The sequence below is a fragment of the Nannochloropsis gaditana genome, assembly GCF_000240725.1.
Source record: "Nannochloropsis gaditana CCMP526 unplaced genomic scaffold scaffold116, whole genome shotgun sequence".
Lineage (NCBI taxonomy): Eukaryota > Eustigmatophyceae > Eustigmatales > Monodopsidaceae > Microchloropsis > Microchloropsis gaditana.
The window spans coordinates 9,175-20,534 of record NW_005803837.1 but is presented as its reverse complement, the minus strand read 5'-3'; the positions used below and the strand labels follow the sequence as shown (position 1 = coordinate 20,534).

Below are 11,360 nucleotides of genomic sequence, written 5' to 3'. Positions count from 1 at the left end.
AAGGGGGGGAGGAAGCGGGGGAGAGATGGGGAGGGCGACGAGGACGAGGGAGGGGAAGGCGGGAGGGAGGCAGGGGGCAAACCCTTGAAGGCCGGCCAGGGCGCGTTGAAGAGGGGGGGGGTCGTGGGAGGACGGGAGGGAGAGGACAAGGGCGACGCCCGGGGCGCTTCTGATGTGAATGCGCCAGACGAGATTTTTTAGAGGGCCGAGAGCGAAGGGCTATATTCCGATGATCATCGGAGAAGAAATGGCCCCACCCGCGTAAAGGGATGGCTCTCATGTTGACGACAGTCTAACATCATGTCTCATTTTATTTTTTTTGCACTCTCGTCGAAATGAAGCCACAAATTGCTCGACTTGCACCGCACGCACATGTGAACTTCACTACTTACTAATTCTTATGTTTTCAGTCACCCCCAAGTGCAGGGATCGCTCAAAACGGTCATATGTTTGCCAATTTCGATTCTCTTTTCTTGCAGCCCCTTTCCGCATCTGTCCCGATCTCCACGTTACTTCTAGAGATTCGGCTTTAGACAACACGAAGAGACAGCTGCGTTCCGAAACACCGAAACCCCAACTCTGTTCTGGTCCTCCTCCTGCATCCTCGTTCCGACACAGGCAAGCCCTCCTCCACTTTCACCGTCAGTGGAGCGATATCATTCCTATCTCCGAGGCTGCTCCTCCTTTCTTGTTTTTAGATTTTGTTCGGTAGCGTATTCATATCCCATATGTACACAAATGTGACGGCCAGCAACGGCAACAAAGGCCAGGGACGGAAAGGCGTCTCCTTCGAGACCAAACCGCAAACAAGCATACTGTCGCTAAGCTCGCTAGCCCTGCGGCAAAACTCCATTCTATACATGCGACAGTGAGAGCAATGCGTCAAGAATGCTTAATAGCAGTCGTGCCTCTCTCGTCTTTTTCTGTTTTCTTGGCGGTTCCTCGCCACTTTCCTGCATACCACAAACCCGTGCCTCCATGTGCCTCTAGGTCATTGACTCATGTACCTTACTAAATTTCTCGTCAGCTTTTTTCTTCTTCTTATCTCTATAGTGTGCGCACTCCATCAAAATCCCACGGTATCAATATCGCCGTGGCGCACGCCCCTGCAGGGTGACGCTAACCGCTCAAGCCTCCCTGGCTGAAGACCGAGGCCGCCGACGCTACGCGCGCCATATTTCCCGGCTGCACGCCTTTCGTGCTCTTATCCGCCTTCTTTCCCGCTTTTCCCTCCCCGGTTTTCTTCTCCTCTTTCTCCGCCTCCATGCTCTTCTCTGCCCTCCAACCCTTGTACCAATCGACAGTCCTCGCGATCCCTTCTTCGAACGACACCTTGGGCTGATAACCCAGCAGCTCTTGGGCTTTGCTGATGTTCGCGCACGTCCTAGGCACATCCCCCGGCTGATCCGGCAGGACTTTGATCACCGCCGCTTTTCCCACGTTTTTCTCCACCAGGCGGATAAAGTCCGACAAGCGGTACGGCGAGCCGTTGCCCAGGTTGAAAATCTGGTAGCCCAACGGCCGGTCCAGGGCACGCACCACGCCGTCGACGATGTCGTCGATGTAGGTGTAGTCCCGGGAGGAGGATCCGTCTCCAAACTGCTGGATCTCCAGCCCGCGGGAGACGCGGTCCACGAACTTGAAGGGCGCCATGTCGGGCCGGCCCCGGGGGCCGTACACCGTGAAGAAGCGCAAGCCGGTCACGTTCATCTTGTAGAGCGAGTGGTAGGTGTGGGTCATGAGCTCGCAGGCCTTCTTGGTGGCCGCGTAGGGAGAGACCGGGTTGTCCACGTAGTCGTCCTCGCCGAACTCCTCCAGGCTCGACCCCCCATACACCGAGCTGCTCGACGCCCACACGAAGCAGTCGTTGCCGTGGATGCGCGCCAGTTCCAGCAAGCGCGTGGTCCCGAGCATGTTGCTGTGGATGTAGATGAAAGGATCATCGATGGACGGCCGCACCCCAGCACGCGCCGCCATGTGCACCACGTGACGGGGCCGCTCTGTGATGAAGAGTTGTTCCATCGCATGCGCGTCGCATATGTCCGCCTCCACCACCCGCAAACGCGCCGACCCATGCTTGGCCAGGAGGTGGGCGACGTTGGCGCGCTTCAAGGAGGTGTCGTAGTAGTCGTTGAACTCGTCCACCACGACGACGGCGTCCCCGCGGCTCAAGAGATGGTCCGCCACGTGGCTACCTACGAATCCGGCCCCGCCCGTGACCAGGACTTTCTTCCCGCCCTCCACGGGAGGAGCGAGCAGAGAACCACGGTCCACACTCAAGAAGGAGTCAGCGTGTCGCTGCAGGTGGTCGGGCGTCTCGTCCGTGGCGAGCGAGGAGGTGTCCTCTTCGTCGCTGTCGTCTGTGGTGGTGGGGACCAGATCGGAGCCCGATGTCCGGGACTGATCGTCGTTCTCTTCCCCAACATTCTCTGCTTTGTCTGCGCGGCTTGTGGCTGCCGAGAAAGCAGGAGAGCTGCGCCGGTTTCCCCCCTCGCCCGTGTCAGAGGCCCCTGAGGCTTGCTGGGTCGAGGCGAGGCCGTTGCAGGACCCCACTACCTCGAGTTTACGAAGAGATTCTGCTCGTAAAGGCATGGGGATGCTTGTGACATCAGGCACCAGTAGGGCTGTGTCCATGTCGGAGCTGCTGTCGTGCTGCTGACGTTGATGTACGTATTCGTACGTCATATTTCGGTCGCTTGAAAAGAAGGTAAAAAGGGCTTGCTGCTTTTGCTGCCTCTGGAACGAGTACCGAACCTAGACGGTTGTACCCCCGTGTACTTGACTGTGATGGAAGGCGGCCTTGGGGCCGGTAAGGTGCACTTGGCTCAAGAAGTGGCTGGCTAGGACAGCGAGCTCGACGAGAGAGGCAGAGTGCAAAAACCCAGTTAGGGTGCGGTGAGTCGAGCACGAGGATGCGGCGGTGATGAGAGACGTGGTGCTAGGTGATGTGCAAAACAAAGCCCTCGACTAGTTCCCGTAAGTGAACGGGAGCCAAGAGATTCGTTTCTATAAAGTGCTTGCGTGGAGGTTGCTTTCCGCCTGACAGGAGGTGCAAATCTTGTGCGCGAGAAAGATGTGACGCGCGGAGCCGGGCGCTTCGATTAAATGAAGCGGGGTTTGGTGAGCTCTTAAAACACTGTAGATTGGTGTGTAAGTACGCAAGGACGGGGTATTAGTCAGTGAGGTTGAGTCAGGACAAACTAAGCAATGCTGCAATGTGTCGTCCACAGCAACGCAATTTGTGAACGCTACGCTATGCCAAGCCGCCGTCATTGACACATTGTTCGCAGTTTGGTCACTATCTAAGAGGTGGGATACGAAGCAAAGCCACAGGGCATCAATAGTTAGGTGAAAGACAGGTGAAAAGGCTCGCGAACAAGAAACGAGCGGCCCCGTGGCATCGAAGTGCTGATGAAAGGATCGCAAACGTCATCGTTGTGGAAAAAACTTCCTAAGACCAGTGCGGGCATAGAAGAACCACTTCACCGCGGCGAATATACAGTGCGAAGAAATATGACAAAAGAACGTTGATTGACATGTGAAATCCGACAGATTCCCACCAGGAGGAATGCCGACTGATTCAGACATGGAGCAACTGCAAAGAAAAGCGGGCGTGGCCGAGGAGAGGAAGACGATGATCCTTGGCACAGCCCGGAGTTTTCTCGCCCTCGTTAGCCACCACGTACACACCGGCACACTCACAAAGGACCTAACTATGGTTGTGTACATCTCTTACGGTGCATGGGAGCCCTGAGATGGCTTAGACACGCGTGAAATTGCATTTGGCCACCTCACCAGGCCTGGGCAAGTGGAGGAAAAGATCAGTGACGTGGTGTTAGCTCTCGCTCATAAGCGGGAGCAACAGCTCGTTCACGAGGCCACAATAACAAGGGATCACACCACGTAGTTCCGGCAAACGACCATAGCGCGATGTATAGAGCAGCTCAATAGAGCGAAAAGCTTTTGCGGTGTGGCCCGTGAAATGTTGACGGGTGACTTGGGGAGCTTTAGTTGCTTTGAGTCAAGAGGCAGTGCGACTGCTTGACCCTTCAAAGGCAATGGGCCGACGAATGCCGCGTACACTGTGAAATTTATCCTTTATTCGCGTTCCCGTATTCCAACTTCCTACAACGCCACCTTCTTTTGCGATCATGTTTGATGTAATGAAAAAGTGGATATGTTTTACAAACACGGCATTTCAGCCTCCCAACCTGGGTTGCCGTCGACTGGTTTCGTGAAAAGTCAATTCAATCGACCTGCCTGTATCCCCGGGAAATAACCCATATGTTCGTTAGCTTTTATTTCTTTCAGCGAGAGCATAGGGGCTCTCTTCGCTGCTATACTTCCCCTCTCTGTCACTCTTCCGCCACTGTCACTTTGCCGTTCAAACCATTGTGCTCCTCCCCTCTATCTTCCTCGCCTTCGTGCCCATGAAGCACTCCAAACAATCGATCCCTTTCGTCGAGCAACTCCACGTAAGACAGCTGCAATTGCTCTTCCCGCTTGGCCACACTGTCTGCCTGCGCATTTACCTCGGCCACGCGTGTCACAAGCGCCTTCTCTTCCATGGCCTTCAGCCTGCGAAAACATCCCACCTCCAAACGCATCTCATCTATCTGGTCTAGGGCCTCGCTCACACCGTGCAACAACGCTGTTGCGCGTTTCACATAGCCACCAGTGGCCAGATTTAAGCGTGTATCGAGTTTGCTCGCCCTTTTCCCAACCTTCTCCACGTGACCGGCCAAGGTATTGAATTCGTGGACAACTGCGGCCAGCCGATCCTGCTTGCTGGCGCCTGTCAGCCTCCCAAATGCCTGGCGGCCAGGAAAGTACGCAAGATCGTTGTATCCTTTCAGCCAGTCTCGCTCCAATGCCACTGGGCACATGTCCCCCTGCGAGTCGACACCCGCCCCTTCGCCCTTTCCACTTTCCTCGCTTCCACCCTCCCCTCCGTAAGAATCAACTGCCTTTCGGAGCTTCGCCGCTTCTTCTGCCACAAGATCACGCGCAGTGCTCAACATTTGCGGTGGTATGATGGGAAGGACCCCCCTGTCCCCGTCTGTTCCCTTACTGCTTCTTCCATTTCCTTTCCCCCCCGCCTCTCTGACCGGATACTTGGCCGCCTCCGCGCGCAACACAGCCAACAATTCTTGCTGCACCATCGCGTCCGCGGCCGCTATCTCGTCAGCCTCGGCTGTCGCGGCCCGGACCCGAGATGCGAACATGTCCGGGTCCACAATTCGTGGCCGGGGCAGCCCCCGCTTCAAGACCGCGGACCGTCGTGCCAGCTCCGCTTCTTCCACCGCCAATTTCTTGGCCGCCATGCGCGCGTCCCGGTCCGCCGCGTCCTCCTCCTTCCCCACGTCCGTCACTCTCTCCTCCTCCTCCTCCATCGTCGGCACCGAGATCTCGTACGTGTACTGGGCCTCCGGCAAGCTCCTCAAGCCCTCCGCCAGCTGAGCCCGGAGCGCCTTCTGCCGGCGCTTCTCACTCATCACCATCAACTGCTGCTGCTCCTCCGAGCCCCCCATTTGATTCAACCCCAACTCGTCTCGCATCGGCGTCGCCCCACCGGCCGCGTGGGCCCGGGACTTGATCGAAGCCACCGAGGACCCGCCCACCCGTCCCGACGAGAGCGGCGTCCGCCCCCCCTCCTCGTTCCTCGCCGTCATCGGCGTCATTCCGCCCCCGGGAGTCATGCCTCCACCACCTAAACCCCGCGGCTCGTGCCCCTCAAAACCCGTCCCTCCCTCCAACCGGCTCATAACCGCCTCCCCCCCCTGAAGCGGGGTCTCGGCCGCCCGCATCGCCAGCAAGTTCCTCGCCTCCTGCATGACCACATCCTGCCCCGGGGCCGTGCTCGGTGTCCGCATGGGCGTGGCCAACGGGGTAGCCCGGTCCCGGTAGTCCCCCAAAAGCCCCGCCGTCGCCCCTCCCCCCCCCCCACCGGCGGCCGCCTGCGCCCCCACCTTCACGATCTCTTCCAGGTCCCTGTCCGTCACTTGGGGGGCCGGGAGGGAGAGTGGGACGCGCCGTCGGATCGAAGCCGGGTCGTTCAACTGATTGAGCGCTTGCACCATCTGAGGCAGGTTCTCCTGCACGAGCTTCTTGTGCCGTTTCTTGTCTTGGTTCCGAAGCCGGGACTCCTCCTCGTCCCTGCGCTCGTCCTCCATCTTATCTACACGCAGCGCCTCAAATCGCGGGTCCAGAGCCTGCTTCTCGCCCTCCAATTTCTCCGCCCCTGTCGCGTAAAAGCCGGCGGGCGCCGTGCGCTGGAAAGGGATCTCACGCCCGTAGTCAATGTACTTACGCTTCTTCTCACGCATTTTCAATTCCAAACCAGCCGCTTTCAGCTCTCGCCGCTTCTGCAGCGATGCTAATCGCTTCGCCTCCATCAACATCTTCTCGCGCGCCTTTCGTTTCGCCTTTTTCCCTTTGGTGTTGGCGAGGCGCGCCCGGGCTTCCGAAAGCATTTCCTTCTCGTCCTCGTCCATGTCGATCGGGTCCGGTCGTGCCGGCTTTGTCTCAGGCGCCGTGTCAATTTCTCCCGGGCGGAGCTTCCGAGGATCGTCCTTGATCTCCCCTGCGTCCATATCCCCCGTCTTCTGCTGGGCAGCATCTAAGAGACGCTCGTAGTGTTCCAGGCACTGCGCAGGCGTCCGGCCCACGATGGGGGCGATGGTCCGCCATTGCGCAGGCAGGATCTTGGCCAAGTGCAGAAGTTTCTCTTCTTCTTCGCGCGTCCACTCCGTTTTTTTGATGGACGGATCCAACCATTCGTACCACCGCGCCTTGCATTGAGCTGCGGACTTGCGATTGAGCAACGACGCGACGCGAGGCCATTGATTCAGGCCATATTTCATGACCGCGGCCTTCAGAATCTCATCTTCACTGTTTTTCCAAACCCCACCTTTGACCATAATACGGATGCCCATTTTTCCTGCGACCTACGACGCGGAACAGCAGACAAGCTGTACCGGAGAAGAAAAAGTATGGTGAAGGGTGCGAGCTCTGTGCGTTGACGGACAGCTCAGGCACAAGACAGAAGGAAACCTGGACCCAGGCGACCTGATGCATGCAAGGAAGATCAGGATGTGTAAAAAGGGAGAGAATATTTAGGACCATGATGGAAAGGGAACGAACGGGCTCCTGCCGGGGGGACACTTCCGCCTCCGGCCTTCGGAACCATGTTGCGAAGACAAGCGCGCGACGCGATAAAAAATCGCATTTCATTTTCACACGCACACAAGGAGAGGCTATCAGACTAGAGAAACAAACTGAATACAAGGGCGTGCACCCGTCCTCCTGTCCACCACTGCCAGGGCGCCACCTGGGGTTTGGGTGCTCGGGAGCCAGGCAATCGAGGGGTCCTTTTCCATCATACGAACCGCGTCATCGGTCTCGAGGGAGCACGCACAGAGGCCCAAGAAATCGACCCTGCTGCTTTTCCCCCCGAATGGTAGGGGCCAGGGCGACCGTATCTCATTGAATAGATAGCGACTTTTTTTTTCCAAATTATAATGGTATCGTGGGAGCAGTAATGCCGGTTCTGCAGGCGATCAAAGGTATGTCTTATTCGGGGAGCCGTGCCCGCCGGCCTCGCGTTGCTGGTGGTTTTCTAGACTCGGTCACTGGGCGGGAAAAACAGCTCCTGAGCGACATATTTTCATGATAGAGAGAGAGCACTTCAGCCCATCGCATGGTCTGTTTCATTCGAATAGGGTCCCGGGAAAAATGAAGGAATTGACAGTGGCTGCCTTGTTGAACACATGTAAAGACTACGAAAAGTTCCCTACGTTCCATCTCTTCACGTTTGTTATGCTGTCACGTAGACAATTAATTCTTAAAGCTAGCATGGTCAGCAGACAGTGCTATATATGCGAGTCCATATTGTCAAGTCATGATATTACAGAGTAGTACGCGCGAAATTGCATCCTACAGCATTGCTATTATACTTAGCCCCTATTAATATGAATGATCCCACTGGCGATACACTCACCTCCACCCTCGCCTCCCTCTTCGGATTTTGGTAGCTAGGCATAAGTGAGCGCGTCTGAAAGCCACTCGACGGCTATGGCGGCATCCTCTCGGCGCGATGTGATTCTCAATGTCTACGAGCTGACGGATGAGCAGGGGACGGGCTCATGGATGCGACGAGTAGGGCTAGGGGCGTGGCATACTGGCGTGGAGGTTCGTTTCAAGCTGGGGAAAATACCTGTAATGCTTACATCTTTGGGAACGGATGGCAGGAAACAGCTTTTTCTGTTTTGTGGAGCTGACGTCTCATGGTCATAATTTGTATTGAAACGAAGGTTGGCGGCGTAGAGTACACATTCGCCCAAAACGGAGTCTTTTTCCACGTTCCCAAGACCCCTCTGGTTGCGAGTGGCCAGGTAGTAAGCTTGAAGGAGAGCATAGTCATGGGCGAGCATGTCGGAAGCGCCAACGAGGTAAAGCGTTCATTAAATTTGAGAAGGGTGGATACCTTGCGCACCCAGTCATTCCATTTTGTTAGCGACATGTCGACGGTTCTCATTGGAAATTAACATGTTGACAGGTACATGGCATTATTAACAAACTGCGAGAAGAGTTTGCGGCCGGTGCCTATCATGTAAGTCTAAGGACGCAGTCCGAGGTCGTGTTTGTGGGTGTATAGGTTGAGGATGATAGCAGAAAAGAAAGGGAGAGAAGGCGGAGGGAATTCAAGAAGAAAAAAAAATGATTTGATGGTACTCTACGCCGTGACCTCTCCTCTGCAGGTGACGAGGAAAAATTGCAACCACTACAGCGACGCGCTCTGTCAGAGACTGGTGGGGGCTTCCGTTCCCGCTTGGGTGAACCGCCCCGCGCGCATTGGCTCTATCTTTTCTTTCGGTGGCAACAAGGACAAAGCGAAAGAAAAGACTAGAACAGAAAAAGTTAGTGCACGCACAAAGGCAGAGAACGCCGCGGCGAAAAAGAAGAAGGAGCTCACACAGGATCAGAAGAATCGACTTGCGGCAATAAGACGGACCTCGTCGAGCTCATGAGCTCGTCATGACACAGACGCTTGTGGATACTTGCACCATGTACAGAAGTAAAAGGGAGCGGGTGGGGTGAAATATTGTGATTTTTCTACGGCTGTAGGTTGTCCTGGAAAAGCACGAAAGGTAACGTAATACAATGCTACTGTAAGAGAAAATAATATCAGGTCGTTGGTCCTGAAGCCTTTCAGGCTATTTTCCATGATGCTTTCTACCTAATGTTGAAAATAGCAGAACCACCTTTCCATGTATAAATACCAATGTTGCATGCGGCAAAGCCATCGGTCAGGCGAGAGCCATCCTACAGAAAACAGTGCGGTCTACTACCGGACTTTAAGGCAATCCCTAACGGCTGACGGGGTTCTCATCCTCCTCGAATATACAGCCATGATTCCTCGGTGCGAGAATGTTACGCTCTGCTCCTTTCTGGTATCTTACCTTCAATCCCCCCTCCACGACTTTGCTCCGTTTTTGATTGTCCTTGAGGTCCCTCCCCTTTTCTTGGCGATAGCGACGCGGCTTGGCGAGGACGATGGGGCTTATCTTTATAAACGGGTACTGGTCATCCAGGTAGGCAGCAACCTACAGGTGGCGGATGTCGAGCAGCGTGAGAAGCATCACTTTCTTGTCTGGGTGCTGTGGTTACAAAAATATTTTAATTGGCTTTGCCTTCTCCAGGCGCCACAAGAATCATTCCTATCTCTCCCCTCGCACCTGGTTCGCATTTGTCTTCACCTCGGCCAAGCTCCTTTGCATGATCCCGTCCACTTGCTCCGTGGCCACGTACAGGACGTTTTTCCACCGTTCCCGCACCAGGCTCCAGTCAAGACCCTCCGACACCAGCACCTCCTCGTGCTCCTCCAAAAGCTCCCGCATGACCTTGCAATTGGGCAGCCAGAACTCCCGGACCCTGGCGGTGCGGCGCAGGAAGGGGATTGTGTCGGTGACGAGGCGGCCGGAGCCCCAACGCTGACTGGCCCAGTGCTCGGGGATGTAGAAATAGTCGAATATGACCTTCACGTGCGAGGTTGTGAAAGGCGCGCGGGATGAGGCGCAAAAAAAAAGGAAACGCTGTAGTCGAGGGGAAAACCTGAAGAGTCACATTACACAGGTCACGGACCTGGCGTATCTCCAAGCCATGTGGAAACCGTCGTGTGAAGGCCTCCTGAAATCGACGGTGGTCGAAATTCGATTGCAGATGCCGTCCCATTACGCCCAAGGACTCATCGTGGGATAGATCACAGCTGTACACTTCCCATCCGTTGCTCTCCAGCTGCACAAGGCGCAAGCGATCGCGCCACACCTGACCGAAATCCTTTTCTGGAACTGCATCCTGAACAAGCACGCAAGACTTTAGTAGTGAGACAATGGGGCTGATTTTTCGATGGAAAGATATTCTATATATACGTGCTTGGGAATGCACGATTGTCGTGCACGGACGCTCACCTCTCTGGCGTAGATCATGCTTAAGCACAGCACATTGCCTTTACTTGCTTCTTTACGGCCGAGTCTCTGAAAAGGAGCGGCATTGGAGCTTGTCCTTGATCGCGTTGTTCGCGTCATATTGAAGATCTCTTCATTGACAGACCACCTCTACCTGATCGCAATGAGGAAGTCAGGATGACAGGGACATGCCTACACTTGTTCCTCACAGGCATGAAGAGGGGCAGAAATTCGGGCCACGTACTGTCCGGCCATTAAGGGTGGGACGCCATATGCTGAAGTTACTGAAAGAGGCTAGTTTAACAGGTTTTTCGATGGAATGTCTATAGCGCTCCTGATGTCGTCGACACGTACACTTCTGCGCGCTCATCCTTACGGACTTCTTGATGACAAGAAAGATGACATACAAACGACAATTTCTGTCACTCTATGTAGTGCACACAAACAAAAAGAAAAGTGCCGAAACGGACTGCGCTTGACCAACAAAGTCTCTCCGGCGTATGGATCAAGACTGGATGCGAGCGACAAAGCTGGGGCGCATTGCTCGCCAAATGCGAAGTTAGCGAGGAGGTGTTTTGGTTACTGGACACCATTATTAGGGTGGTATGTGTGTGTGTGTATTGGGGGGTGTCGCTTTTTAGACCCCGTGACTACGGACCCCGCGAGAAAACAAATTGACCAAGGGAACACGCGCGCGAGAAATGAGGGTGTACGAGACCTTCAGAACATGAATAGTTCTCGGGAGGCCAACCGACGATCGAAGAATGACATGGATCGATTGAATTAAAACTGTATTTCGACTCCACGTGAGCCTCCCTTTCTCTGGACTCTCTTGCTTGATATTTGTCGGCTTTCTGTCGCCCCATCGAGCCGTAGAAATCAGGCCCACGAACA

The 11,360-nt window shown here is 55.1% G+C and overlaps 4 protein-coding genes across 4 annotated transcripts; 1 reads left to right on the top strand and 3 right to left on the bottom strand.

The window, feature by feature from the left end:
- Window positions 1-1,119: 1,119 nt before the first annotated feature.
- On the bottom strand, window positions 1,120-2,685 carry NGA_0587500 (nad-dependent epimerase dehydratase; the record flags this gene model as incomplete). Its single annotated transcript, XM_005855742.1, has 1 exon — window positions 1,120-2,685. One exon carries the CDS (start codon window positions 2,683-2,685, stop codon window positions 1,120-1,122), a length of 1,566 nt encoding a protein of 521 aa, XP_005855804.1.
- Window positions 2,686-4,355: 1,670 nt separating this feature from the next.
- On the bottom strand, window positions 4,356-6,935 carry CDC5L (pre-mRNA-splicing factor CDC5/CEF1; the record flags this gene model as incomplete). Its single annotated transcript, XM_005855743.1, has 1 exon — window positions 4,356-6,935. The coding sequence occupies one exon, from the start codon at window positions 6,933-6,935 to the stop codon at window positions 4,356-4,358; it is 2,580 nt and encodes an 859-aa protein (XP_005855805.1).
- A 1,138-nt stretch (window positions 6,936-8,073) lies between these two features.
- On the top strand, window positions 8,074-9,199 carry NGA_0588500 (uncharacterized protein; the record flags this gene model as incomplete). Its single annotated transcript, XM_005855747.1, has 4 exons — window positions 8,074-8,190; window positions 8,313-8,450; window positions 8,558-8,611; window positions 8,760-9,199. The coding sequence occupies 4 exons, from the start codon at window positions 8,074-8,076 to the stop codon at window positions 9,027-9,029; spliced, it is 579 nt and encodes a 192-aa protein (XP_005855809.1). The 3' UTR covers window positions 9,030-9,199.
- On the bottom strand, window positions 9,191-10,618 carry NGA_0587700 (uncharacterized protein). The gene is made up of 4 exons (XM_005855744.1): window positions 10,470-10,618; window positions 10,144-10,356; window positions 9,738-10,037; window positions 9,191-9,605 (listed from the first exon to the last, which is right to left on the bottom strand). The coding sequence occupies exons 1-4, from the start codon at window positions 10,584-10,586 to the stop codon at window positions 9,369-9,371; spliced, it is 867 nt and encodes a 288-aa protein (XP_005855806.1). The 5' UTR covers window positions 10,587-10,618; the 3' UTR covers window positions 9,191-9,368.
- Window positions 10,619-11,360: the final 742 nt, after the last annotated feature.

Coding starts and splice junctions, on each gene's coding strand:
- NGA_0587700 (XM_005855744.1), bottom strand. CDS start 10,586: ATGACGCGAACAACGCGATCAAGGACAAGCTCCAATGCCGCTCCTTTT. Junction 10,357..10,469: donor GCATGATCTACGCCAGAGAG/GTGAGCGTCCGT, acceptor GTGCTTGTTCAG/GATGCAGTTCCAGAAAAGGA. Junction 10,038..10,143: donor ATGGCTTGGAGATACGCCAG/GTCCGTGACCTG, acceptor TCGCACGTGAAG/GTCATATTCGACTATTTCTA.